Genomic DNA, 27,984 nt, shown 5'->3' with positions numbered 1-27,984 from the left:
ATGAGCAGTGTGGAAAAAAGGAACTGTCATCTTTGAAACGTGTTGCTTGCCAGTAAATATTTGTGTAACCTGTATTGAGGTGAAAGGGATTTTTGAGGAAGAAGCACTCCAAGGAGATTTGCATGGGAGTCAAACTGTATCTTTGCTGTTGCTATGAAACTTAGCTGGTACATTCTTGTCTCTGAGACCGCTGTCGCTGAGTGATGGAAGGCTGCCTGAAGGTGCTGCATGGTGGGAGATGTGAGCACCAGGAACTGGAGTGCCCCTGTTTGTGGTTTCATTGCTTTGGACCTGCTGAGAATGTGGCAAAGGTCGTACGGTGGCAGTCAGAATTGGAATTAAATTTTGGAGAAAAACTTCGTATGTAACGTGTTTGCGATATACAGGCATACACTGAGATCTCTCACTGAGATAGCTGAAATCATAGTGGTGTGTATGGCAGTGGGGGAGGCCTGTGGGATTTCTTTTGTGAAGGCTCATGTGTCTGTAACAGAAGCAGCAGAAAGAGATGAGTGGCACTGAAGAAATGTCATCCAGAGCTGCAGGAACAAGTGCAGCAGTCGGTCAGAGCTTGACCAGAAGCTTTAGAGGGAACAAGAGCTTTTCAGCTGAGTGCTGGGTAAGAATCTTGAAATGAGGTGTATGGAAACAGCCTCCTTACGAGACTGTATGCACAAAGGAACAGGGTTTTGTCAGTAATGTTGCCTCAGAAAGGGACCTGTGGAAATGTATGTTTCTTCTTTTAATGGATGCAGTCTTACAGCTGAGTCAGTGCAAAAGAGAGAACAGCGTTATTTAAAAGCAACATTTATTTGGCACAGAAATTAAAATAATCCAGAGCGCGCGCATACTAAAGGTGAAGTTGGGTCAGATCCTGCAAGAGGCACCTTTTGTGGTGCTGAGCATTATTCACTGGTTTTATTTACATTTTGCAGATTCTGAGCAGTTACAAGGAAATACTCAGGATATCTCAAATGATAAGAATAGGACTGTAAGTAAGAACTCACACAGAATCAGAAATAATAACCATCAATTCTGACCATGCTTTAAATCACTAAAACAGAAGCTAAAATCCATATGCATTTTACAAGCAAGGGTCTGCCACTTTGGAAGGACTTCATTATACAGGAGATTTTAGAACATGGGTTTTCCTCTTTGCCCTGTTTTTACCCTGACATCTGTCTGAAAAGTGTGGAGGAGCAAGTTTGTTCTGTGAAGAGCAGAAATCTCATTGTGTGCTACTCAAATACACAAGAATCAGATCCCTTGAGAGCATTAGTGATTACAGGCCTAAAACTTAAAATCCAAATAATTCTTTGGGATGTTCTTTTTGTGCCATGGTTGCCAGGTTCTCCAAACCCACCATCTCTTTAAACTGTATCTAACACTATATAGTCATCCCAAAGGTGAGGGGTGTCAGGTGTCACGAAAAGTATTCATTGCTTTGCTTGTGTCTGTACAGAAGAGGGAGAGCTGCACGAGATGATATGTGTAGCAGTTCCCATCAGTGGCTTCTAAGCAGCCACCCATGGCTTGGGCAGCAAAGTGCTTAGCAGTGGTTTTGAGAGCTCCTTATTAGCGCAGGCACATTATGTGTCCCCAGAGCTTGTGGTTGAGTGCTCAGGGTGGAGATGTGCAGTTGCACTTGGCCATGCTTGCCTCATCATCTCTTTCTTTTTACTAGCTACTTAGACTATGTATGCATCTGCTCATGTCCTTCCAGCCTTTTGTCTCCCTTCTTCCTTTCCTCATCCCCTTTCCTGAAATATTTGCCCATACCTTGACAGGGCAGGGTGGGGAAGGAAACCCATGCATAGTGATGAAACTCTGGTTCCGTAGACAAATAGGCCTGTCTATAGAAGTAATAACCATCAATTCTAACTATTTCTTTGCAAAACAAACAGGCTTTGATGATGGCTCAGTTACAAGTACCTGGCTCTTCTTACATATCTCTTTCTAGACCTATGAAAGTCCTAGGAGGGTCTTGGTGATGTAGTGGCTGGTCAGTGTGGAGCCACTCTGGTTGGGAGAGGTCTAAGAACTCCTAATATAATGAAGATGCGAGGGAGAGGGAAAGAGATTGAATTCTTTCAGTAATGAAAAACTTTAAACTATTTTGGGGAGGGTTTTTTTTTATGCAAAAGATAAAGGAAAGAAAAAAACAGGAGGATACCTTCTTGCCTTTCAGAAGGAGAATTGGATTTCTGGGAGCAGTTTGGGCCCAGTAAAGTCTAATGGGCAGACATAGGCTGAAACATTTTAATCCCTGAAGTTTTATCTTGGTCACTTTCTTGAAATGTTGAGAAAACTTTGTAATACAAGATTACTTTTGTTTTAGCTGAAATGACCCTTTTTCCAGCCACCTCTTCCCCTCCAGCAGAGATGGCAAAAGCAGATGGTACATGCAATCAGTCAGCACTGTGGGAGAGTTTTAGGCCAAAGGGCTTTGATTCCCTTTCTTTATCGCATTTTTTAACAGAATCTGTAGGCTTATACAGAGAACAATACTGCTAAGGGTTTGTCCTTTGAGATGTGGGTGGGACGTGCATGTGGCTTTGTTGTGGGAGGAAGGGTGTCCTTGCACCTGAAGGAATGCTGTGACTTCAAAAATGGGGCACCACTGGCTTTCTTGCCAACGTCTCAGTTTTTTTCTAGATCTGTTCCAAAGCAGAGTGCTTCATGTGCTCGTAAAGTGGTGTCAGGTCAAAGGGCGCTAGCCAAGAGAGTTTAAGATGTACTGCAGACCTGGAGCCGTGATGCTAGTTGACTGTGTCCACGTCTGCATCGATCCATGGTGAGTGTAGAGCGTGGAAGCGTCTTCGTCTCTTGTGGCAGGCCCTGTGCTCAGCCTGTGTCACCTATGCAGAGACCTGGGCAATTCTGACAGCAAGAGCAGAGATTTGTACAGTAGGAGGCAGTTTGAGAAACAGCATGTTGATTAAAAGGTGGAGGAGGATTTCAGTCCAAAAGAAAAGATGATGCTGATTAAGCAGAACAAAGTCCAGGTGCTTTAACTGATGCTCATTAGACCTTCTCAAACCAGCTGGACAGTGTGAGCTGGCCTTCTGGAAGACATCTTTGTTAGTGGTTTTTCTTCAAGTGGAGGAAATAAGGGAATTTTGGACTTCTGGCCAGGATGCCAAGGCTACAAATTCAACCTGTCTGTTGTGGGTGAGCCTGAATTAGACTTGGCTTGAATTTGGAAGAATGAAGATGTATGGCAAAAAACAAACAAACAAACAAACAAAAAAAAAACAGTTTTGGAGGATGAGAGGGAGGAGAACACAGAGGGATTTGGCCCAAGCTTTCCGAAACTCTGAAGAAAATTAAGTCAGGCAGGAGTAAAAGCTAGCAAGTTCCTCTGCTTACTGGATCTGCTGGCTGAGCTCTGCTTCAACCCATAGCCTGGCCCTCCCCTGTGCTAGGAAGAGCAGGATGCATTTGTGACAGTCTTCTCCCCCACCCCTCCACCTATTGTGTTAGTCAGGGGACATCTCGGGACCTTGCTGTCTGTCTCCACCCTTAGGGACCCAGGGAAGTACTGTCGCACTTAGGCTGTGGCCTGCCTTTCTTGGGGCTGCTTATTTCTTTTTGAAGAGCTTGCGGAAGGAGCTCCGGAAACCCCCCTTGGGCTCGTGCCGTGGGTTGTGGTCGCTGAAGGATGTTTGCTCATTGTCATCCTTCTGGCAGAACCTGGTGTTGTCTTCTGCATGGAGCTCCTAAAAGGGAAAAGACAATTTAACCAGCATTTGCAACCTCACATTCTTGTCCCCTTCTCTTTCACTTTTTCTCTTTCATTTTCTCTCTCTTTCTCTCTATCTCTGCTAGGAGGGACTTGGTGGGTTAGGAGGTGCTGGCAAGGCTGGGAGACAGAGCATCACTCGGGCCTCAGCAGCACTGGTACCTCTGCATAGAGCTTGTTGCTGGCTCTGAAGCTGAGGCATTGGCAGAGGAGTGAAAAGAGAGGCACTCTTAGAGGGAACTGGAGCCTTCCTTGCTAATTTTTGTTTTGGTGGTCTTACTAGCCCCTTCTTTTGCCAACAAAGGTGGCAGCCAGCATGAGGAGTTGAAGGAGCAGGTTCTTCCCAACCCCTTCTTGCTCATGAGCTCTTTACCCCTGAACTGGGAGGCTCCCTGAGTTGATATGATGTGAAAGACTCTTTTGTTGGCTCTGCTGCTCCCTGGTTTTACATCTGTGCTGCAGGAAGCTTTGGTAGCACACACACATCGTGGTAAATGCACCACTAAAATATCTCTTCCCCTTTCAGGGGAGAGCAGAGTTCCCCTCAGCATTGCTCTGGGGATGGTTCTGTCCACCACTGCACAGTGGTTTCCGTTTCTGTGTGGTGGAGAACATGACCTGTGATTTGGGACTCGCTCCCTATCTACACCCTGCTGTGGGGCATAGCTCTGTGCATGTGAGTGCCAAGCAGCTCACAGGCTGTTGTTCCTGAATGGGCTGTGTCCCCACGGCACTTCTATGCCTCGTTCACACTGTTCTACCACATCCTTCACTCACTCATTTTTCTTCTCTTTTGAGCTTTCCCTACTGCCTTTCCAGTCAGATTGTTGGAAATTTCCTTTTATCATCCTCTGCATTCACAGCCTTATCTGCACCTTGTCTTGTTTGAACAGGTAGGTGTTTCTCTGGGTGGCACTGAGGGAGCACGTCACAACACTCTCAGCCCCTTCTCCAAGAAGGGTGGAGGTCATGGGGTCTGGATGTCCATTCAGGGCTTTCATCCCTGACTGCACAAGCCCAAAGCTGACTGAGCAGGCACTGCAAGCTACAGAGACATTGTTCCTGCAAGATCTGGTGTCCCTGAAGAGCTGGAGTGCTGCCTGCTGTGTCAGTGGCTGTCTGAGGGACAGGGACACAGTTGCTGGCCCCTGTCCAACTTTCCACAGACTTAATGGTTCACCAAAAAACACAGGTGCAACAAAACCCATGGACCAGATCCTTAGATGTATAAGTGGGTTGAGCTCAGCAGAGTCATCCTAGTTTGTACCAGCTGAGGATCTGATACTAAATCCATCAGTTTTCCTAACCCAGCTCTCCTTGTAGCAGGTTAGAGGTCACCTTTTTAACTGGGTGCCTCCCCTCTAGAATTCATTTTGAGCAGCTTTGCTCACGCTTAATGACCCTGATGAGGTAGAACATTTGCTCACGGGGGAAGCTCAGTGACAGCTAGAGATGCATGAGAGGCTAGCTCCTCTCAACCGTGTTCTCACTGTCACTCAGCCAACTGAGTGCCTCAAGCCCGTGTTTGTCCCTGGGGAAGATGTGCGTGAAAAGGAGCTGTCCTGTGTCTTGTTCCGTCCCTTGGGTACATACATGCAAATGAGGGCTTTGAATGTATGAACTTGGAAGCTAGTTTGGCACGTTCTGCCCTAACTGTATCTCAGATCTTTATCCTGCTGCTGTCGCTGCTTCTGCACCACCATGTGCCTTTTTTTTTTTCTCCTCCTATTTAAGCCTCCTTACTTCCAAAAAGCTTGGTTTTTCACCCGCTCCTCTCTGTGGGGGAAAGTAGCTCCTTTGGGAGCTTCGAGATGAGGCTGAGATCATGTGAGGCTGGACATTCCTCTCCTGCTTCTGCTGCAGCCGGCTCCCACTGCTGCTCCGTGTGCTGTAGAGTCTGGAGCTCACGCCCTCGGCGCTCCTCGGCAGCTCCTTCAGAGACCTGCTCAGCTGCTTGCCTTTGCTGTGGAACATCTCACGCTTGTACGTGCTGCTGCTGACAGGAGTGCTGCTCTTAGGCAACGGCTGCAAGGCGTGATCTGTCCTCTCTGGTTCTGACGTGAAGTTAACAGGCCTAAGGAAACAAATGTCTAAGCTGGATTCTGAGGAGGCTGGGGAGCAATTCTCAAAGAGAGCGAGGTTTTGGAAGGTATCATCTTCATAGGGACCTGGCATGGTGAAGACTTCCCCAGGGTAGTCAAACTCTTCATAGCTTGGCGCAAAGTTCCTCGCATCCTGCAGCAGCTCCACAGAGGTCCTGATGGCTCTCTCTGGGTTTCCCACCGCGTCGGCAGGTGGTGCTTCATACTCCATTTCAGGGATGGATTGTAAAGGAGCTGTCAGAGCCTTGAGTTCCTGCTCTGTGAGCTGAGAGGATGCAAGGATGTTCTCTGGCCTCTCATGTTTTCTGCTTTCCATTTCCCAGTCAGGGGGCTTTACCGCCTGGATGTTCTCCAGGACAGTTGGCTGAGGTTTCTTCATCTGAGGCATCAAATGCCTTAAAATAAGAAACAAAACAGAAGAAAGTAGAATACAGGAAGACAACAGAGACATCTTTCCCCCACCTTACTCCCACCCAATTCTCTTGGCTCTATGATCCCAAAATGTTTTAATATGTTGGAGAAGAGTCTGTGCTGTGGTGGAACTCTGTCCCCAGGAGTGTTTTGAGAGTACTTCGAGAGCTCTTGTAGAAAGTTTGCATCAGGGGATGCAGACCCTGTCCAGAGCTGTGTTACGAGCTGCATGTCCAGCAGCATGTGGGGAGCTGTTTTTCCCCCGACCTCTGCTCAGTGCTGATGAAGTCCAGTCTGGGCCCATCTTGGGTCCCCAGTTTGGGATTCATGTAGCGAAGCTGGGGAGGTGTCAGCTGAGGCTCCAAAGGCAGGAGTCTGGAGTGACTACGAGTAGGAGGAAGATTGGCTAAAGTTTGATCTAATAACACTGCTACTTGAGGGGCACTGAGAAAGAAGGAGCCAAACTCATGTTAATGTCAAATAATGTAAGAAAGCACAACAGCCACAAATTGCTTACATAAGAAATAGGCAAGTCTTAGTGTTCTAGTATTCATCATCTCTGCTGGCAACTCTCAATGGCCAAAGAATGCAGGATTCTTTTAATTATTCTTGTAACTTTTTGAACCCACGTGGACTTGCATCTTGTGATAATGGGTCCCACTGTATAGAAAGACGCCTTTTTAACTTGTCTGAGTCCTTGCTCATGTTCCCTAGCTTTTGTGATGTTGACAGCAGTGAATAACACAAAGTGCAGCTCTGCATATTGATGCCAGCCTCACCAAATACGTGTCCTCCCCAGTATGCAGACAGCTAGCAAGAGCACTGGCAACTGTGGGTAGAGGTCTGAAACACTGCCTGCTGGTAAGCCACGTGGCAGAGGATAGCAGGAAGGAGCCAGCCCTTCATCTCTCTGGATGTACACAGGGAGCGGTGTTGGAAATAACAGTACTAGATAGTGTCACTGGCATAGTGTATGGGTGAGAGTTTTCAGCCTGCTTTGAAAGCCTTTGCTAGGACAATATGGCTTACGGGGTTGTCGTGCCAGAGGAAGGTGCTGGTTGGAATGACTGCATTGCCTCTTCAGAGTGAATCCCGCTGTCACGGATAGAGGCTGTGCTGGGTGTTGGAGAAACATCTTGGCTTGTACACTGGGAAGTGAGACCTTTGTACAGCTTCACCAGGGACGACCTGAGGGAGGAGAAATCCATCGTCGTGCTAAGAAATAAGGCAGGGAATGAGCACGAGCATGTAAGATCACAGAAAACAGGGCTGGAAGGGTCCTTAATATTCCCAAGCACCTCTTCCCACCCTGAGGAGGGATCTATTCTACCTAGTCTGTCCCAGTCAACAAGGTGTCCTGCTTCCTGTCCTGTTTTTAATGCCTCCCTTAAAAGCAGTCCCTCCCCAGCAATCCACTCCAGCCCTTTAGCATCCTCCCCACTGGAAGGCTTTCCTTGAAGCCTGATCTTGTGCTACTCCCCCAGTGAGCCATTACAAAGAGCAAATTGAACCAGATCTTGATTTTAGTAAAAACTCCTGATTTTGAGGAAGACTCCTGAACCACAGCTGGAGAATCTGCATTCAAGATCTGTCAAAGTTCGTCTCAAACAATTATGGAATATTTTTCCCTCCCCCAGTAAAAACAGAAAACACTATTCTCTCTCAATCTTTTGCTTAGCCTGTAAGGGGCTTCAGACCATGGGCTGGGCATTCACCAATACCCCAACCTGCTGAGGCAGCTAAGTTCCAATGTATTCTCCCACTGGGGGCTGACTTTTGGTTCCTTAAAGCAATGGCAATGTTGTAATGCATGTTGGCTGCTATAGAAAAGGATTAAACTGAATTTCCTTTAATCCTGAGTTAGGTGGAAAAGCTCTCCATAAGTCTGATCTCAGTTTGAAGGACAAATGGCAATAGTGGGCTTTTTCCAGCATTCATATGCATAGGGCTTAGTTTTATTTCAATGGAGTAATGGTCTAGGACAAGAGCCCCATGTTACTGGGCTGGCCTCACGCCTCCCCTTCCCTGGTAATTGAGAGAATGAGCTGATGTTGTGCTTACTTCTTCAGTTTTTTCCTCTTCTGTATAAGCAGATCTTCATTGCATTGGAAGAGGAGGCTGTAGTGTGAGATGAAAACCCGGAGACGCTGCACGCACACCAGCAGCAGGTAATAATCAGGATGCTCTTGCTCCGTGAACTTCAGGACGTTCTGGGGCACAGGGGAGAGCAGGCAGTTTGAAGGATGTCATAACCCTTACTGGGGAAAGGGTGCTCTTTGGGAGCGTGAATTAGCACTCTGGAGCACGCGTGGCACTGCCCTGTGCGCTATGGGAGCTTTTCTCGGCAGTACCAGTTTCTGAGAGACTTGGACAAGGCCTGCAATCCACTATTGCAGTACAAATACATGAGTGACCACCATAAACATAATTGTGGGAGATGCGGGTGATGCACTGGTTGAGTTTAGCACTGGAGAAATAAATCAATCTCTTGGTTTTTGTAGGGCTTTGTGACATTTGCCTTGTCTGAAATATTTTAGTACAATTCAGATTATCCTCCTGTGAAGCAAAACTGTGTTTTTAAGCAAGCTCTGCATAAGAAAAGTTCTTTACTCCTAGCCTTAGTCCTCAAAAGCTAAAAGGTGTGTGGACAACTCAGCAAAGAGGCTAGCTCTCTTACAGGAGTTAATTGCAGAGCTTTTGGCTTCGCAGGGTAAGGGTTGGTTCTGTCAGGTCAAATGGCAAAAATGGCAAACAGAAAAAAAGCTTCAGGTAAGAAATGAAAATCAGGCACTGTCAGCTGGCTTTTCCTTTCATTTTTGTTGGAGGTGGTGGTGGTGGTTTTTTTTCTTTAGAGTCCACTGAGTTAGCTAGAAGCCCTGTAGTTGCACAGACCCGTGTCCCAGTTCTGACATAAGTCATGTGCTATAAGGGTTAAACACAACAGTTTCCATCCTGGGGCCCTACCTGCAGATGAATTAGGTATTCAGGGATTCGCTGGACTATATGGAAGAACAGAATGTAGAGATCGGATTTGATTTCTTCTTCTACCTGAAATAGAGAAAGCACCATCAGAGTCTCTTTCATCCATGAAACGTCTGCTTCCAGATAGTTCTGGCCTTTAACAAGTGCTTTACCAAAGTGGTTACAGCAGTTCACAGAAGCACAGCAGCCAAGTGGTGGTTGCTTGTGATTATGCAGTGATCTTCACTCTTCCACAAGCAATAGCAGAGGATTATTTGCGGGAAACACTCAGCATAATTAAGTAGGGGTGTATATTTGAAGCGTGCTAGTCAATTTGCATGGAAGGCCTAGGTAGACACTGCTGTTCAGAATGAAGTCCCAAACAGAACTGAACAAAATGAGACTGACTTCTTAAGATGTCTTGGAAGGAAGTTAGTGTGGTTTACTTCCTCCACTTCAAAACTACCTTCATTTATTTTTAACTTCCCTAGTTTTAACCAAGAATTAATAATGTGAGAGACCAGATGTCTAAAGCTGGACAGTGCAGACTGTTTTCTCCCTCAAGAAGCACTTCAGCACTTAGAGCCTTAATCTTGGGTGTCCCATATTAAAGCTGTTTTTTGTAGGTGCCTGTCAGTCATGGCAACATTCAGGAAACTGACATTCAGTAACAGAACAACTGGATTGGCAGGGAAGTCCTGTCTTGGGAAGGCACAACAGGAAGAGAGCCAGGTGTGCATGTTACCATTATGCGTCTGTGAAGCGGGCAGGAAGTTTACCTCCTTCAAGATCACCACGTGGATCAGAGAGATGCATTCTGGCAGGTCCCTCAGGTAAGCAACGTAGTAGTCCAGAAAATTGTTCTTATAAATGGGGAGAAAAACAACAACAAAAGAAAAAAGAAACTCAAGAGAAATATTTGGACATAGAGCCAGCCAGCACAATAAACTGTTGATTGCCCTCCGTCACTCTTGGGGGCTCATGAGTGCAGCAGCGCTACTAACTGTGTAAAGCTGTTAAGACTCTGGACTTCATAAGAGAGGCTATTTAGTAAGGTGGATCAGCTATGGAGCACAATGTGTAAGACATCGGAGCAGGCAGGAAGGAGAGGGAGGCTGGCGAGGAAGAAGCTTTTCTTATGAGTCTTAAAATTCATAAAGCATCAGAGCAGGTTTTTACACGTCTTTCTAGGAAAGGTCGTGCTGTGGTTTGGGCAGACCGTTCACCTTGAAAAGGAGGTGCTTAGCCTGTGGAGAAATAGACAACGTAACACAACAGAGACAGAGCTGTTTTACTGGGGGCTACAAACCAGTATAGAATGGGAGACCTGCCTACCTGCTTGTCAAAACTCTGAGCAAAATGTATCGGAGGAGAGGAATGTATGAAAAATTTAGGCTCTTCTCACACCTCCGCTGTGAATACAGACATCCAAGCTGTCAAAGCTCATGTGTGGCTCCTCCAGCCAGGTCTGGGTTTCATGTGTTATTGTTATACATTATTGTTCTTCATTATTCATCCTTATCGATGTGTTATCATTGCCACACTGTGCTATGGCCCTGTGGGGCTCCAGGTGGGTCTGGCATGTGGATATCCTGACCAAGAGGAGCTGCAGCCAGAGGGGGCTACTATGTACTGGGGCTGCACTTAAAAGAGGCTGGCTGAAAGGCATTGCCCTAGCCACAGCTTCGCAGTACTGCCCTTCTGCTGCCCTTCTGTCTTGGCCCACCTGTGGGCCATCAGCACAGTGTTATGCATCACAACAGAAGAGTTGAGAGGTTTTATAACATACCTCATCATTTGTTAACTTCAGGAAGATGTCTCCTAGAATTCCTTGCCGTGGCCAGCTCAGGACTCGCTCCTGGAGAGCGTGAAGTAAGTCGACGTGCTGCTGCACCAGGTACCGCAAAGAATTGGGGAAGAAACTGAAGGGAGACAATATCAAACCCATTACAGAGAGCAGAAGCTCAGCCTTAAGCATGTACTGCTGAAGTTTGCATTCATGGGTGGTCAGTGTGAGGTTTGCTTTACACACCTGCACTGGGAAGCCCTGTTTTGTACAGGGCTGCACCAGGCTGCTATGTACATACAGGTACCCTCTCCAACAGACTATTATTCGGTGTTTTTGCATTGCATAAGTGGCTGGAATTTGCAGAACTGAAAAGCCCAAGCTTCCGTGGCTAACGGAGCAGGACCGTGATTGTGAGCCATCCCATAGAGTGCTTGGAGGAATGCTTCCCAGATTTGTGCACTGCATCATTGGTCAAGCCCTTTGATGCAATACTGGTCAAAATGTCCTACTTCCTTTCTGTTATTTTGTCCTGATCTCATCCATAATCAGGATGATGTCAAATATCAAAATGTTTTCCCAGATGAGAAGTTCCCAGGGAAAAAAAAAAAAGAGTAAAAGCAAAAACAAACTTGAAACTATCACATTTCAGTTGGTATTGTGTCTGTCATGAAACTGCTTAATTTAATCCACATCAGCTATGTTTTCCACAGTGGACTTTGGTCAAATGGTGAAAAGAGACAAGAAAAAGAGAGCTAGCATACAGTAGGCACTCCAAATATGCTCCGGGCTGGGAACTCCCTGGCCAAAACTGAAGAATGGGGAGAACTGTAGGAACTATCTCCTCATGGGAAATAATGTAGCAAAAAAAAGTGTTTTGAACTGCTAAGCTGGGTCAGTCCCACAGATCTTGTATTTCTGTGTAAGTACATGTGAGCTGTCTGTATATATTGATATTTGATGGATGGTGGCTACTGGCAAGGGGCTTATTAACTGCATTAACCTGTAGAACTGGAGCTGTGAACTGGGAGAAGCAGTGAATGCACAAACTTTGTTCTCACCCAGGCAGGACAAATGGGAAGGAGGGAAAGGAGGCTGATAGGACCCAGGAGACTGAAGTGAAGCAGTAGTAAAAGGGTTTGGAAGGAAAGTCTTTAATCACAGAAAAAAACCTGCCGGTGCCTCCAGTTTTTAACTAGAAATGAGCTTTAAGTGTTTAAAGATCTGTGTGGATAAAAGAAGAGTGAGAGAGAGGGTGAAGCAGAAAGAACAGACTGAAGAAAATTCCCCAGAAGAGAGAGCACACTAAATGGAAGTACCTTCTCTCTTTGGTGCTCCTTTTCACATCTGGCCCTTGCAACGTGGCCTTGATCTTCAGGATTAAGGAAAGGTTGATGACATACTTCCTCTCTGACTCCAGCAGCTCCAAAGCGATGTTCTGCCTTTTGGCTTCCAGAAAATAATGTTTAAGTTTAAAAAAGTAAGGAAATGCTGACCTTAAGGACAGCCTCCCTCATGTTGGAGTGCATTTCCCCTGGGGATCTGGCATTAAATCATGCCGAGAAACTGCTGAAAAGGAGATCAGTGTCCTGTGTTTGTGTCATCTTTACCCCAAACACCAAATTCTAGCCTCTAGCCTCATGCTACAGTGTGCCCCAGGAATGACTAGAGTCACACTGCTTACTAAGAAAGCTCCAAAGCAAATGTGTTCTGCCCCATGAATTCTAGTTTCCCTCCCAAGATCTTAAAAAAATAACAAAACAAGTCATCAAAGGCAAAGCAACTTATGCCAGGGATTCAGATCCAGTTTCCCACAGAACGAGAAGTTGTATTTTTTACCCACATAACTAACTACACTGTCCACAGCCCCACTAATATTCTGAACCTGCCAGGTCTTGGAAGTGGGCATGAGTGTCCTGAGTGCAGAGCATGTTTGCATATTGTCTGATGGCACTGACCAGCAAGTGGAAAGACCAGAAGTCATGGAGACATGAGACCCTGAGGCATTTCCTCCATCAGGGAAAACTGCCTTATATGTCTCCAGCTGTGAAAGGTGATTACCAGCTCCTGCCAGGTGTGAATGCAGCTGTGCGCCCCTCTGTCCTTACCAGCCAAAGAGGGTTCACATATAATGTTGTCTGCCGAGCTGTATCTGCTTTGGGCCACATCTTTCCCTCTTTCTGGTTGCTCTTTGGAAATGTATTCATCTCCCCAGTCCTTGGTGTCTTTGGGCTGCTTCCATACTGTTGACTGCAGATGCACCTTTGCCTGACCATCTGCTGTCAGCGAAGGCTTGAGGCTGTCGTCAGTCTCTATGGGTGCTCCTGCAATGACAAATAGCTGTATGGAGTGTGACATCGTAGCTAACATTAGCTCATTCTGCTCCAGCTGTAGATAGTTAAACCTGCATTATTATCTATCTAAAGGAAAAGGAATTTGAAGCGTTCTCAGTGCTTCACCAGTGGTGTAGTCTTGCAGAGTTCATTTACAACAAAAAAAGGAAGTGCAGTTGGTGAGCACTTCTGCAGAACAAGGTTTGCATTCTTCCAGCATTTATTTTCTGACTGAATAAGGTTCACAGTTAAAATAGAAAATAAAAAAGATGCACTGCTGGTGTGGTTACACTCCATGGTTTTGGGACATCTAAGGACTTGGTAATACAACAGGATTACTGAGAGGTATTGTGGGAAGAAAAAAAGTATTTTATAATTAAGATTTAAGTGTCTCTCTTAATGGGTGTACATTGTCATAGCTCTTAAAGTTTTCATTAGCGATCATGCAAGCAGCAGCAGGACTGGTAGTCTGAGGCTATTAAATTGCAGAGAATGTACAGGAGAGGGTACATCAGTGCCACTGGTCTGGAATTGCTTTAATGAAAATAGTTTGAATTTGGGTTGCAGTGAACCATTCTGTAGCTTTTGTTCTCTTTTTCCTTCAAGTGGATCCAAGCAAAAGAGCTACCCTGAACAGCAAATGCTTCAAGTGAACAGTGCAGGCATCTGACAGTTGTTCTCATGTGTCCTTTTGCTGGCCAGGACGGTCTTCTTACTAAGCTCTTCACTAAGTTATTACTCATTTTTCTTTTTTTTCCGGAGAAACTTCTCTGCTACCATTCAGGCTTGTCTAGGAGAAGTCTGTTTGGAAGCTGATGGGTAAATAATCATTTCAGCAGATCCGCTAGTGTGTAGTTGCTGCAAAGGCCATCTCTTCCCAAGTGGCAGAATGGCTCTCCAGGTATTCTTTGTCATATCATAAGCCTCCACTCTTCCTTTCTGCAAAGGCACTTAAAACCTGCAAAAGTAGCAGCAACAGAAAGGCTTTTCCCGCTGAATATCAATGCTTTGCATTGTCTACCAGTTATTTGGCACTTCAGGGATGCATATTTATCCTGATATCTCAACTGTTGTTCCTAAGAAATGCTTTCCTCAAAGCGTTTCTTAAGTGAAGTAAGTTAAGTGTTGTCACTGAATCATTATTTTTCAACAGTTCAATTTGTTCCTACCTGGACCTCCTATGACTTTCACACTTCCTTCTCCTATCGGCATGATCCTGGTGTCAGACACTGTTGAAGAGCAAAGGAAAACATGAGAGAAGGTAGTTGTAGAGCAGGCTTCCAAACCCAGTCAGTGTGGTTAGATCTTCTAGCCTTTCACATTTTTGGTGTGGGAATATCTCTGTTAGATCCTCCATGGGGGAAAAAGCTGCTCCTTATTTCTTGCTGTCTTTGCGTCAGTAGCACCTATAGGCAAACTAACATGGGGTTTCTGTTGTGCTCAGTCCTGTATGACCTTGGAGCCTGAGTAGCCCTGGCTTGTCCTTGCTCAGGAAGTACTCTTTGGTAGACGACACCCAGCAGGCAGAACAAAAGGATGGATACCTGACACAGCTGCTGCTTGAGGGTGATAAAGAGCTTACTGAAGAGTGGAGGGGTGAGGTGACTGGAAAGAAAGAGTGGCGGTGAGAGATTTAAGGAAGAGGGCTCAAGGAAGGGCAGTGGGGACGGGGACTGTCTAGATGGTGGGCTGAACAGAGGAAAAGACAGTACGTGGTTTTCATCCAGTCTCTGTGCCTTTGTTAACATTTTAAATATGTATGGTTTTAGTGTATTCCTTGTGTGTAGAGCAGGAGGGTGAAAGACAAGCTTAGATTTCTCCCCCCCTCCAGGTTAGTTATAGGAAAAAAGGCCCTGGGCCATCACCTTTCTTTGATTCCAGACTCCACAAGCATTTAGCAGTCGGCATTGTTTTCCTGGAGCAAGGTGTAACCTTAATCCTACGGGTTAGCAGCTTCCATAGCTAGCAAAGAGCAGTGATGCCCCTAGCACTGTGTGTATGTACCAGCTCCTACATCCCTTTGTCAAATCAACCACAAGTGTCCCCCTAATGACATTAAGTGTTCTCTGTCAGCACAATCCCTGTGATCCTCCCTTCTGTGCCCTGCTCCCTAGCATGAAAACAACTCAACGGGTTATAGTATTTCCATCAAGGCTTCTGCTCGGTTCTGTGTGTGCCTCTAGCATTACAGGGAATAAGGTCCAGCCTACTTTCCTTTTCCTTTGAGTAAGCGAGAAATGGCTTTTGGGGCAGCTTTCACAGAGCAGCATCTCCTGAATCCAGGCCAGTGTTAAAGCCACGCTTGAGTAGCAGAGACACAACACGAATGTGTGTGCACAGACCTGGGAGCCATGCTGCTGTGTGGAGCACCCCCATTCTCTTTCTGCTGCTGGCACCTGAGCAAAACTCGGTGCCTTCTTAATCTAGTGACCTTTTCTGGACTTTTTTCCTAAGAAAGGCACTGCACTTGCCTATTCTCTTTCCTACCTTTTTCGTAAGTCACGTTGTGCAAAAGACTTGTAAAATCTTCATTGATCAGTACAGGTTCTGGGAGGTTTATGGATCGAAATGGGCTGCCTTGTAGAGGTGTAGGCACTGTCTGTGAGCTGTGATCGTCCTTCTGTGCTCTTCTGTACAAACACAAAGAATGAGACAGCTGGAAACCATGAATGCTACAGGAGAAGCTACTATGCTACACTTGTGGCTGACACAGTATAAGTACAAGGACAGTAAGAAGTGGTACAGCTCCTGCAAAGATGAGGAAAGGAGTTGGATTTTGTGCATTCAGTTCATGAACGGTGTTATGGAAGTAATTTCACTGACTATAGGAGAAGGTTATTTCTGTTCTTTTGCAGAGTGTATTTCATCTAATTAAATGGCTTAATTAGCTAAGGGGCTCGCCTAGATTTGCAAAGTGTTTGCATCAAGGCAGCTGTACATCCATCATCGAGAGAGGCTAATCAGGGCCAAGGTGGATGAGCAGTCTGCCTACTCACAGCAACAGTAGTTTTCAGATATGCTGCTGTATCCTTGCTTGAAGAAGAAAAGACTGGTGACAGGAAAGCAAGACATGACTGCACTGCCAGGATCACTCAGAGTCCTGTGCACTTGACAGCAGGAGAAGAGAAGGAAAACTGCAGTGCTGTTGTCTGGATAGAGGTAGCTTAGCAATAGCTTTTAACAGTGAGGGCCCCTGACTTTAAATTCCTGCCCTAATAAATCCCTAGCAGGTCTGGTTGTTTCACTGGGACTTGATTTTCCTGAGGGCTGCTGGGGCTATCTTGGTCTTGGTGTATATCTGCTGTATTTGCTCTGTGGGGGAAGTGTCTAAAAGCCAGGAGGGAACTGAGGGCTGGAGCTTCCAGTAATTACTGAGGCTTATAGATATGTCCAGCCAGGAAAAGATTAAGAGATTAAACTGTAAGGAAATAAACAAAATGGACACCACTGCTAATTAGCACTTCCAGAGTCTTGGAGTTCAGGCTCTTACTTAGCTTTCACTTTCCGTGATTCCCGCCGCTTCTCCTGCTGCAGCTGCTCAATTTTCTGTTGCATTTCCTCCTGCTTGGCACTGATTTCTTCGATCATTGACTTCGCATCACTGAGTTCCTCCTAAGAAACAAGCAAAAGCACAAGCATTCCAACTGTACCCGTCAGCTGTACAGAGCACAGCTTTGAATGTTGGCTGGCATGGACTAGAGGTGCTTTAGGGTGCTTCAGGAGGATGTCTCTGTGATATTCCTTTGCAAGATCATTGTGTGTATATGTGGTTACAACAGTGGCAGAAGATAAAGATCCAGGGCGTCATCTGCTACCAGTTGAAATAGGGCCTTGAAGCTGCTTTTTCAGCCCAGTTTTCAAAGGAAACGAGGCCTGCTCTAACCTCATGTGTGCGTCTCACTGTCAGCACATCCTCCCTCGGGCAGTTTCAACCAAGCTTTATATGTACATAGAGTTCTCTTGATGCATGAAGTTCCTGCAGGTTTCATCAAGACTCAAATTGTTTCTTGTAAACTGAAAGAGGGATTTCCCTGAGCAAGGAAGTGACTTCACTGAGAGTTCAATGTTTAGGCAGTCAGCATGGGCATGAGGCAGAGGAAGATCAGCATTTGCACCTCTTGTTGCTTGCATAACTCCTTGTGTCAGGATTTTAAAACCCTTTTTTCCCCTATAACAACATCTTGGATAACCCTGCCTCTGTCTGCTTTGAGACCTCTGCTACATGCCCTTGTGCTTTTGTTCAGCTGGGACCACAGCGCTCCTTTTGCTGTCCATCTCTCCCACCATCGGACACTCACAGGCCTTTCCAGCCCTCTTTAACTTCATAAGGTATTATTGACTCAACAAAACCCCATGGGGAAAATTTACCATTAAAACAATAAAACAATTCCTCAGCCTGCCTCCTCATAGGCAGTTGTCCAGTTTCTGCATGGAGATGCTGGCTGGTTTAAAGCGCACATCAAGCTCTCTTGCTAGGCTCCCTTCCCCAGTCCTTTGTTTCTAATCCTCATGGGCCAGATCAAACTAGGCAGCGCTTCCTCACAGCCGTGTGGGAATGAACAACTTCAAAAGCTTTGGCGTTATGTATTAATTCCCTGGTCCCCAGCAGCTTTGGTTCCTGCAGGAAATGCAGGAGGCCTGGCCCGTGGAGAGCTATGGCACGGTGATGCCTGTTGCATCTGCAGCCCACAGCAAGGATCTCTTTTGCTCCTGGAGAAGGCTAAGTAGGCCAGGGCACAGGTTTCATTGGTGTTGGAGCTCAAGGTCTGGAAGGAGACACAGAGCCAAAGGAGCTGCACCAGATAGATCTGAAATGATTGCCAGCTCATTTTCTTTGTGAACAGGAAGGACTGATGGAGGCAGGGGATTGCTCCTTGTCACCCAAGATAACAGGGCACATATGCAGCCCTCCGCCAGTCACACTCCTACCTTGAAGGTGTTAAGGGAGTTCTTCATCTCAGCCACTTTCTCTTCCATGGCACAGCGGCAGCTCTTGACCTTCTCCTCCAAGGCATACTCGCCATGCTGGATTCGTGACAGCTCCTGCATAGCTTCTGTGAAACCCGCCTTCAACTCAGAGGCTAATGCCTGCAACTAGAGGAACCACAAACACAGTGGTACAGTCTCTCATCCTAGAGGAAGGTGGTTGTGTCCCCCAAGAGTCACCCGTGGTTCAGACTGGCATGAAGGCTATGTGCATCCCCTCTCCTGTAAGGTGCTGTCCTCTTTCTCCTCCTTTCATGGCTGGGAGGCATGGGGGGGAGGTTTGGTTCCTGCTTCAGCCACAGTACATGGTAGGAAATGTTTGTGTTGGGCAATCAATGTGCCCCTTTTTTGGACCCAGAGTTCTTCCAGGCTCCCTGGCAGGTTGCAGCCTGTCAGTCTCCAGAAGGAGGAGACAGCCTGAAACATGCCAAGTGCTTTGCAATATTAGCAGCCAGGTTATCGATGCCAAAAGCAGCTGAGCAGTCAAGAATGTGGCCATTTCTGAGCAAAGCCTCCTCCCGCATATGCTGATGGGGCTGGTGCTCTCCCTGGACAGACCTAACACCTCACTCTCAGAGGGCTGTGAAGAACCTTTGTTCTTTGTCAGCAGGCCCTTTCCAGGGAAGGAGACAGCTCTCTAATTCTTGGAGGAGAGGGAGTTGGGGGGTATTTCCCTGGCATAGACATTGTGCCCACTCTCCCTGTTGTCTTTCCCTAGAGGCCCTAGCACTGCTGGAAGAGCTCATGACCTAAGCTGGAGGCAGCCGGTTGACAGCTGGGCAAAGCAGGAGGCAGAGCAGGGCAAGCCAGGCTGGCACAGCGAGCAGACAAGGCAGATTTGGAGGTGGGCAGTAAGGGGATGCAGGCAGCTTGTGGAGGGCCAAGCAGGGACACCCTCTTTGGGGGTAGCTCGGGCTGTTGACTCAAGTCTGTCCCCACTACTGTGAGCAAGGCACTCTTTCTGCCTGCACAAAGCCCACGGTGAGGTCGCGGCCCAAGGCGCTTCGGTACCAGTGGTTTTTACCTTTACAACAGAAATTCGGCCTAACATCTGGTTATAAACTGAGTCCAAAACGGGAGCACTGATGGTAAGAGGACAGCCACCCCGGGGAACTCAGGCGCTTGAGTCCTGTAAATGGAGCAGAGATGGCTTCCGATACCTCAGGGCAATGGCATGCACCATCCTCCTCTGATCAAGACCAACAGCATCTTTACAGAGGATGTCCGCCTGATATCCCCATTCGTACCCCACTGCTTACCCCATGGTCCCCCATTCATTCCCAGAGCTGCCTGGGCAGGAGGAGCTGGACTGACAAGAGCTGGAACGAGGGGGGGGGGGTGGTACAGGAGGCTGGGGGTGAGGGTGGAGAACATCTTCCCTCTTCAGGCAGTCAGTCTTGACTCCCCAGGCCAGCTGGGGCTCAGGATCCCTTGGGTCAGCCTGTTCATGGTGTGCTATGGAGGACACCTTCCTGTGATGCAGGAATGTCACAGGAAGCGTCACCCTGTGAGCAGTGAGGGGGCTGCTTGGATCTAGGGCTGCGAGGGGAGGCAGACCACTCTGCTTCTGCTATCTATGTGTTTACCAGCACCTAGTGGGGCCTGGCATCATCAGACATCGTAATGTACGTGCCTGGAGAAGTGTGGGATCATAAAGTACTGTAGCTGTGCAAAATGTTAATATTCCTGTCCCTGCTCACTGGTGCTTGCCAGTCCCTTACACGCTAAGCTGATGTTGCCAAAACAAAGTCTCTCTATTAGCCTGTACTGAGGATAGGCATCGTATGCTTTCCTTAGAATGAAAAGATGTGATTCATGAGATCCATTTTAGAGATCTGTTTCAGAACTCCAAGTTGTGCTAACAGTGGAGCAGTCTGGAATCTGACACTGGAGGTATCTGTGTCTGGGCAGAATAAGCTCAAAGTGAAATGCTTTTTCCCACAAGCCTGGCTGTATCCTGAGATGCTTGCAGAAAGGGGTAATCTAGACAGACCTTCAGAGTCAAAAACTGCAGGGCATCAGCAGAGTCAGCCTAACAGGGACCATTATGTAGAATTCAGTATCCATGTGTACTGAAAACAGAGTTCAGGCAGCCAAAAGAGAGATTTGGACTAGAGACTGGACCAAATTATCTCCTGCATTTCAGCAAATACATTGAAGAACAGATAGTCACTTTTTATTTTGAGGCTCACTGTTGGCCAGTCTCTGCTTTTCTAGTCACTCTGCTAGCTTGGTTTCTTTATGTATCCTGCAGGACAGTGCTCTGGGTGTCTGTCCTGCCTGGTACATCCTTTCTTGGCCCCATGCAGCTGGCTGTAGCTATTTCAGATACAGAAATGCATCTTATACTCGCATTTCACTTTGTTGGATGGATGAAAGCAACAGCACATCAGCCTCATCTTGCCAGAGCTTGCATGAAGTGCTGAAACCCTGGGAACTCCCTCCTCTGCTGCCCTCAGTGCTTGAAACATAGAGAAGAAGCATGAGCAACCTTGCACCATTGGATACAAGCTTCATCCAAACTTGAGTGGAGTGGCATAGGAGCAACACATTATCCTTGAACTCTTGCCAAGTGCATAATTGTGCTTGAGCACTGCATTTTAGTCTGAGCTCTTTTCTAATGGTGGGAACCCATCCTTGAAATCTCATGTGCTGTTGCAACAAATGGAAGCCTGTGAAGCATAAGCTTGTGCTTATGTCTTACCCTGCAAGCATAATCATTTGGACGAGAGACCATTTAGTGTTTTGTGAACCGTTGGAAAGTCAAGCTGATTCAGTATTTCTAAAGGTTCTATAGTGCACTATATACAAAAACAAACAAAAAAACAGATTTTTTCCCAGGATGGAAACTTGGCAAGAGTTTAACTGTAATGTGTTACCTGGCTCACCTATTCATGGGAATAAGTGAAGCTGAAGAGGAACACGCTATAACAAGTTAATTTGAACTGCCTAATGCTTACAGGATAAATAAATCTGCATGGTCACAGCACATCCTTACAACCTGTCCGAGAACTGAGAAGGGCCTGTTCCAAAAAAAGCACTTAGGCACCTAATAATTTAGTACAAGAAAGAAACTTCAGCCCACATTTGCCCTTGGAATCTGGCCCTTAAACCTAGCAAAGCAGTGTGGTGTGGGATCCAGTGCTACGCATCTATAGCAGGGTGTCTTCTTGTGGAGGCTTTGACTCCTATTTTATCAGCCTACCTGAAGTTTTTCAGCTGTACATAGAAAAAAACTGCAAGTAAAATCTCTCGCAAGTTCAGATAATCGCACTGTGCTCTGTGAATGGCATGCATGGGGAAATAAAGGATTCTTTTCTTGACTTTGCATGAGGGAACAGGAAAATGTGCAGCAGTCCCTTGTGACTATCTCTTGACTTACAACCTGATGTAAATAGGAACTCTCTGTAGAAGTGCCCCTGGTGAGTGGAGCAAGGATTTCCCAACATGGAGGGGGGAAACTGTGGCCACGAGGAAGTAATGGTAGCTGGGTGGGCTGAGAAGAGTGAGATCAGAGGATGAACAAGAACCATTTCTCAGCATGGTTTTGATTTTACTTTTTAGGAGTGGATCTATCTTGGCTGCAAAATCTTTGCTGAGCCTCTACTCCTGTCTCACCTGCTGTGCTGGCCCCAAAGTGTGGAATAAATAGATGCTATTTCCAGGAGCAGAGGCAGCAGCAAAACTGCAAAGCCTTCCCATCCTCCCTTGGCAGGTGCCAGCAGTTTGAGCTGTTTGCAAAAGATGGTGACCACCCCTGTTGCGTGAAATTTTGCTCAGACTTTGAGGCAGCCTGAGGAAGATCGTCATGATCAGATGAAAATGGCTTATAGATTGAGTGACCTGAGATGCAAAACAGAGAAGAGCCTTGGAAAACAGATGGTAAGCCTTGGTGAGCTGCATTTACTGCCTCGGCTGCTACAGAGAGCGTCCACATGGAAGTAAGGGTTTCCATGAGTAGCTGTGTTCACACATTTCCCTCACTATTAGCCAGGCTGTCGAGGGCTCTGTTTCACCAAAGAGCCCTTGGCAGCTGCTTAGGCTTCTTACACTAGCAGTGGTCCTTTTCTCAAGAGACCTTGAGCTGAAGACTGTCAAAACCACTACTAAAGGCAGCACAACTACAGTGCCTCATAGTGTGAAGTTAACAGAGCTGTGCTGATTTATAGCCTGGCTCTAAGAGAATATCCACTCTTTACACTCACAGGTAAAGATGGTGGGAATAAAGAGCAAGTAGTTGGGTAATGACATGAAGGAAGGATATATTTAAAGAAGGCTGCAAGCTCCTGCTCGTATCAGCTGAATTCACAACTGTGCCGTCCTTTTTTGGTCACTGCAGTGTCCATAGGGCCCCTGCAGAAGCAGGAGGGGACAGACAGCTATTTAATTTAAAGGATTCCTTAGGAAGGTTTCCTAGCACACTTGACCTACAACGTACAGGCTTTTCATGCATACCAGACTCACTGCTCTGAGCCTTTCAACAGACCAGTCACAGCTCTGGCTTGGAGCCATCTGAACGGGGAAAAGAAAAAACAAGAGAAGCACCAATTTGTTTATGGATAGCAGTATCTTCTCTGTTATGACAAGAGGCATCCCATAGCTCTGCAACTGCTTGCCATGGTGCTCTTATAAGCAGTTATGGGCATTTAGTGTTGTGGTGGTGAGGTTACTGGTAGCCAGGGTTTCCAGTTCAGGGAAATGTTTATCTGTTAGATACAGTTCCAGATTGAACTGGATCAAGGTTTAAAGTATTCAGAACTCCACTGTGTTTCCTACAGACTGGAAATGCCTAGGAAACATCACTGTGGGAGCACTGAAACTGCATCTTACGGGGAGGATGCTCCCTGAGTCATGATACAGACAATCTCATCACATCCACAGTGCCTAATTGCAGCAAGAACATCAACTCAAAGAGAGACCACAGAGCTCTGGAAGTCCTGATCACCTTGAGCCCACATGGGCTTAAACACAGGGTTTCCAAGCTTGGGGAGCCATGCAGCAAGACTTGATGTTCTGGCCTGCCCAGCTGACCTGGTCTAACAGGCAGTAGCGCCCCGTGGTCCAAGGAGCCATGAGGCTGCTGGGATCACCCAGAGCCTCCCAGGAGACTTCCTTTCTACTAGGGAAGACCCCCCACTCCCTCCTCATTGTGGCAGTCAATGCATCCGTGCTCCTGGGATGGTTCCGTGGGTTTGGGGAAAGTTCATCAGAGCTCAGCCATAAAATCTGCCTCCAGCTCAGTGAACGGACATTCTCTAATTGATGCTAATGATGCCAGTTAGTTAATTAGCTGAGTGCACAAATCACCTGTCTAGGCACAGCTGATCGATTGTGAGCAGAGAAATTTTACTGAAGTGTCTTTTAAGATGAGGCCCAAGATGTAATATGTATGACATACATTTGTGCAGTGTGTGCATTTTAGATACCATGTTCCTCATTAGTACCTACATTTTTCCTTCCACTTAATTTAGCTTTAACTACCACTTATCCATTAGTAAATCTTCAAAATCTTAAGAGTTATTTAGGGCATTTTGCTCGTCTTTACCTGGGAAATCTGTGTTGCAGGGGTACTCACAGGCACACTTTCGGTCTCTCCTGTGGGAATAAAGAACTTCAGTCAATTAAAATGACTTATTATAGTTGCTATAAATAACTGGAACAGAGATGTTGAAAGTCCCTCTTGAGGTATAAATCAGTTTTAAAGGACTCAAGTCTCGCTGTAGGAGGTGTGGACACAGTATAGTTTGTAAAATAAACTGCAGTTGTAAAATGGGAACGGCTCAACTAAACCAGATAGATGTTAAATTCACCTCATTTGCTGCCCTGTATCTGTCCTGAGCTGGTCCATGTGAAGGAATGAGAGTTGAGCGTCACAGCACATGCTGGGCAGTAGTGGTGTCTTTTCTAATGCTAAATATATATATATATCTTTTTCATTAGTTTCAAATTCCTGCTTTCTTGTAGCATTGTGATTCCCAGCTGATTTTGTTTAATGGAGCAAGGCTTAATGTTTCTGAAAGAGACTTAGCACATGGAGGAGCTTGTGTCTGTTTTACAAAAGCAATTTGGGCACTCCAGAGACACAATCTCTAGGCATTAGTGGGTTTTTGATTGAAAAAGTATATGTTTGTTATTTCCTTTTATAACATTGTCTCTTCTGTGCATGAAGTGCACAAAGCCTTCAGTTATCCACCAGAAGTTACTGCTGGTTGTGCTGCCATGACACTTGGAGGGGATTGCAGTCTGCTTGCCATCAGTTCAAATCTTATTCCGTATGTCAGGCTGGCTAGCCTTCACCTCCCAGAAAACCCTGTCCCACCCAGTTCCTTGTCTGCGTTGCCTCCTCTTGACAACATCAATTCCCAAGGTGAGTTTTCTTTTGCCTCCAAGAATTTGCTTCACCCCTCTCTGCTGTCAGTCACCAGCGTGGCCAGTGACCCCGTGTCCAGTTCTGGGGGCAGCCAGGCTCCCTCTTCCCGTGCTGGCTGCAGGTGCTCAGTCACTTACCCACCAGTGCCTTCAGCAACAGATAAATTTGGTCTTGCAGAGGCTTGAAATGTACGCAGCGAGGGCTTTAAACAGTTAGAAAGTACATTAAATAGTAAAGCTGAAGCCTAGAAGTCAGAGCTGTACAAGGCACGGCTATGTTCTGATTACTTTGCCCCTGAGGGGGAATATGGGCTACTGCCAAGGGCACCTACACATTGGCCCTGTTCTGGTCTCTAGGATTTGTCCTGATTCAAAGGAATGTAAGCAAATTCCCCAGTGACTCACAGAAGTGAGAGGCAGAGGAGGAGAGGCCATGTGCCCCTTTCTGGCCATGTGCCACTTACTCCCTGTGCTGGCCAGTCTCACAGCAATGGGTTTCTGTTATAGGGTCAGACACTGACCCTCCAGGAAATATCCTCCAAGGTTTCTCCTGTGGAAAACGGAACAGCAGACTGACTGGGAGAAGTAGCCATCACCAAAACTGCCAGCTGTTTGGGGTCAAAAATCACCAGCCAGCCCTCATCAGGTGCCTAGGTTCATCTTCTAAATGCCAGGTTGTTTTTATTCTATAGCTTGGTCCTCCAGGGTCTGTTTTCTGATTTTTTTTTCAACCCTATGTACTAGAAACCATTTTTTTTTTTGCCTGATGAATGATGAAACTTTCTTTGGATTCCTTAAGTTGAGGCCTGAAAAACCAGTGTGTCTGTTCTGATGTAAGTGGTAATGCTGGAGCCTTGGGTGGTAATGACTGATCAGAATAGAGCAAGAGAACATATTTATTGATTAATTGCACAGTATGAATCAGGAACAGGGAGGACAGGGAAATGTTGTTTTTGCAAGTACTGAATACATTGGATGCTGTGCTTTGTGAAGAATTAGAGGTGACAAGTAGAAGTGTGGCACAGCGAGGAAGGGCCATGGTCGCTCTCTTCTCTTGTTTTCTTTGGGTCTTTTTCCAAGCTAATATATAGCACAGAGGGCTTGAGCCAGCCCTGCAGAAGTCTCTAGTGATCTTTCATTTGGGTTTGGAGATGGATCAGTCTGTAATGTCCTTGGGCACACTCAAAGTGGGGAAGTGCTACTGAAAAAGGCCAAAAGAGTGGAGAGGATCTCTGCCTCTGTGCTTTTACCTCCCTCCTTTGCCATGGATGTGAGCAGAAGTGCTCTCTGAAACTTGCAAGTACCCAGGCATACCCAGGTCATCTTTGCAAAGTCGTTGCCAAGAGCTGGAGCAGAGCGTGGCTCCCTCGCGCTGTGGAAAGCAAGGGGCTTCATGGTTCTCTCTCCCAGTTTCTGCAGTGAACATCTGCCGCCCATGGGGGCATGCCAATTAATTGGAAAAAATCCTTGAGATAATTTCCTTTTCAGACTGTGCTATAGTGCAGGGGCCTAGGTACGCAGACCTAATTTAGTCAAATTAGAATAATAATAATATAGGAATTAACTCTTCCATTACCCATGCCATGGCACCACCGAACATCTTTTGGGGGGGGAGAGAGATGGTCCAGGCTCTCTCTCTTGAGCTGACAGTCATGGGCACTCCTGAAGGCTGCCCCCTCTGCTCTTCATAGCTGGAAGAATTCCTCAGCATATGAGCACAATCACTTCTCAAGTGGCAAGGCAGAGCACAGTCCTACAAGTGGTTTGGGGTGAAAAGCAAGTAACGCCAGGCCCACATTGCTTTGCAAGAAGAACGTCTTAAGCCAAGAACCACACTTCCCAGAAATGCTGCTGACAGTAGCAGGACTGGTTGCGTGCAGGCAATGTGGCATAGTTACATCTTGGTGCTTGTGAGGCCAGGACTGGCAGAGAAATCTGGCTTGTGGCACTCACATGAACAAGAACCCCACGCAGCAGAGCTTGTGGGGGAGAGAAGCAGATCCTCATTGCAGTAAGATGTAGCTTTCAGCAGCTGGAGGTCTCTGTTCATCCCAGTGTAAGAGAGAGGAATGACTACCCGTGTGGCACTTCACCTATGCCATGGGATTATTTTCCCAAGGGGAAGAGGGAGGCGTTTTTAAAATAAGATGGAGAAACTTCAAACCCCAAGTATTTCTATGAAACTAAAAGAAGGGAGCGTTTACCCACAGTTGCCGCAGCTAAGAGGTGCTGTCATGGGGTAGTCAAACGAAGACAGCTTTTTTCCTATCTCTCTTTCATACTATCAAGAAGTGAAATTAGAGGATGCTTTACCTTCTTGTTTGTTTGTGTCCATGGCTGCTATAAGGTGTGCGTCCTCGCAGGGACTCCTGTCCTCACACTGGAGGGTTCTGGCTGGTCACTGGGAACCTCCCATGGCTTAGAGCTGCCCACATGTGAGCCCTGCGATGGGTCAGCTGGTCTGAACCCTGAGTGCAGAAAGATGTAAAAAAGGGTTTATTGAGCGGAGATGCTCAAAGTTCAGAAAACAAGGGGAGAAAGAGGGATTTGAGAGGGAATGAGGCATCCTAAAGGTTTGTTTCAGTGCACAGAGCCTCCACAAGCAGACTGGGCTGCTGGTACAAATGTTTCCCTCCCAGCCCAAGGCCATTGTGCTTATGTTGTTGTGTGACTGAAGTACTAAGTAATCCCACAGAAACTATTTGTTCATCAAGAGGCTTCCTGTTTGAACACAGAAGCAAAATGAGATGTGTTTTGAAAAGTGAAATGCACACAAACACTTGCATGGGTGCTCTAGATCAAAGAACCAGCTTTTTGCTATGCAACTGATCGCTCAATATGTCCCCCCGACTTGTGTTCGTCCTTTCACTGTGTCTGTGAGAAGAGCCTGTCTCCTCTGTAACCCCTTGAGGTGATTGCAGATGGCAGTAGAATCCTTCCTCCTTCCTTTCCCCCAAGCTGAACTATCCCAACTCTGTCAGCCTCCCCTGTGCTCCGGCCCTCTTTAGCAGGGAAAAGAAATGATTTCTGTTTCCAGTAGGTACTCCAAGGAACAACAAGAATGTTATTTGCTTCTGAAACACACAAGTATGCTGTTGTTTTTAAAGTAACTACCCTTTCCTTCAGTAGTCTTGAGAAGAAAGCACAAAATTTTGGGTCTCTGAGTGAACCAGACTTAACTTCAGTTTTGTAGTAGTTTGTTTAATAGTAAAATTGTCCTTAAACTTTTTGCCAGTTTAGAGTCAATACCACAGCAAATTCCTGAGAGTTTTGTTTTGGGGCCAGTGAACTGAC

General features: G+C 46.5%; 1 protein-coding gene across 1 annotated transcript; it reads right to left on the bottom strand.

The window, feature by feature from the left end:
* ARHGEF33 (Rho guanine nucleotide exchange factor 33) lies at positions 792-27,368 on the bottom strand. The gene is made up of 15 exons (XM_021393200.1): positions 27,004-27,368; positions 23,867-23,916; positions 18,265-18,429; positions 16,826-16,947; positions 15,823-15,965; positions 14,505-14,564; positions 13,111-13,326; positions 12,322-12,451; positions 11,006-11,138; positions 9,996-10,079; positions 9,220-9,303; positions 8,317-8,465; positions 7,285-7,470; positions 5,486-6,239; positions 792-3,719 (listed from the first exon to the last, which is right to left on the bottom strand). Exons 1-15 carry the CDS (start codon positions 27,023-27,025, stop codon positions 3,582-3,584), a joined length of 2,436 nt encoding a protein of 811 aa, XP_021248875.1. The 5' UTR covers positions 27,026-27,368; the 3' UTR covers positions 792-3,581.

This window comes from Numida meleagris, chromosome 3, assembly GCF_002078875.1.
Source record: "Numida meleagris isolate 19003 breed g44 Domestic line chromosome 3, NumMel1.0, whole genome shotgun sequence".
Classification (NCBI taxonomy): Eukaryota; Metazoa; Chordata; class Aves; order Galliformes; family Numididae; genus Numida; species Numida meleagris.
Note: the sequence above shows the minus strand (reverse complement) of the source record. Positions and strands in the feature narration are given on the sequence as shown.

Coding starts and splice junctions, on each gene's coding strand:
- ARHGEF33 (XM_021393200.1), bottom strand. CDS start 27,025: ATGGACACAAACAAACAAGAAG. Junction 10,080..11,005: donor TGAAGTTAACAAATGATGAG/GTATGTTATAAA, acceptor CCCATTTATAAG/AACAATTTTCTGGACTACTA. Junction 6,240..7,284: donor TCCTCTGGCACGACAACCCC/GTAAGCCATATT, acceptor TCTTATTTTAAG/GCATTTGATGCCTCAGATGA.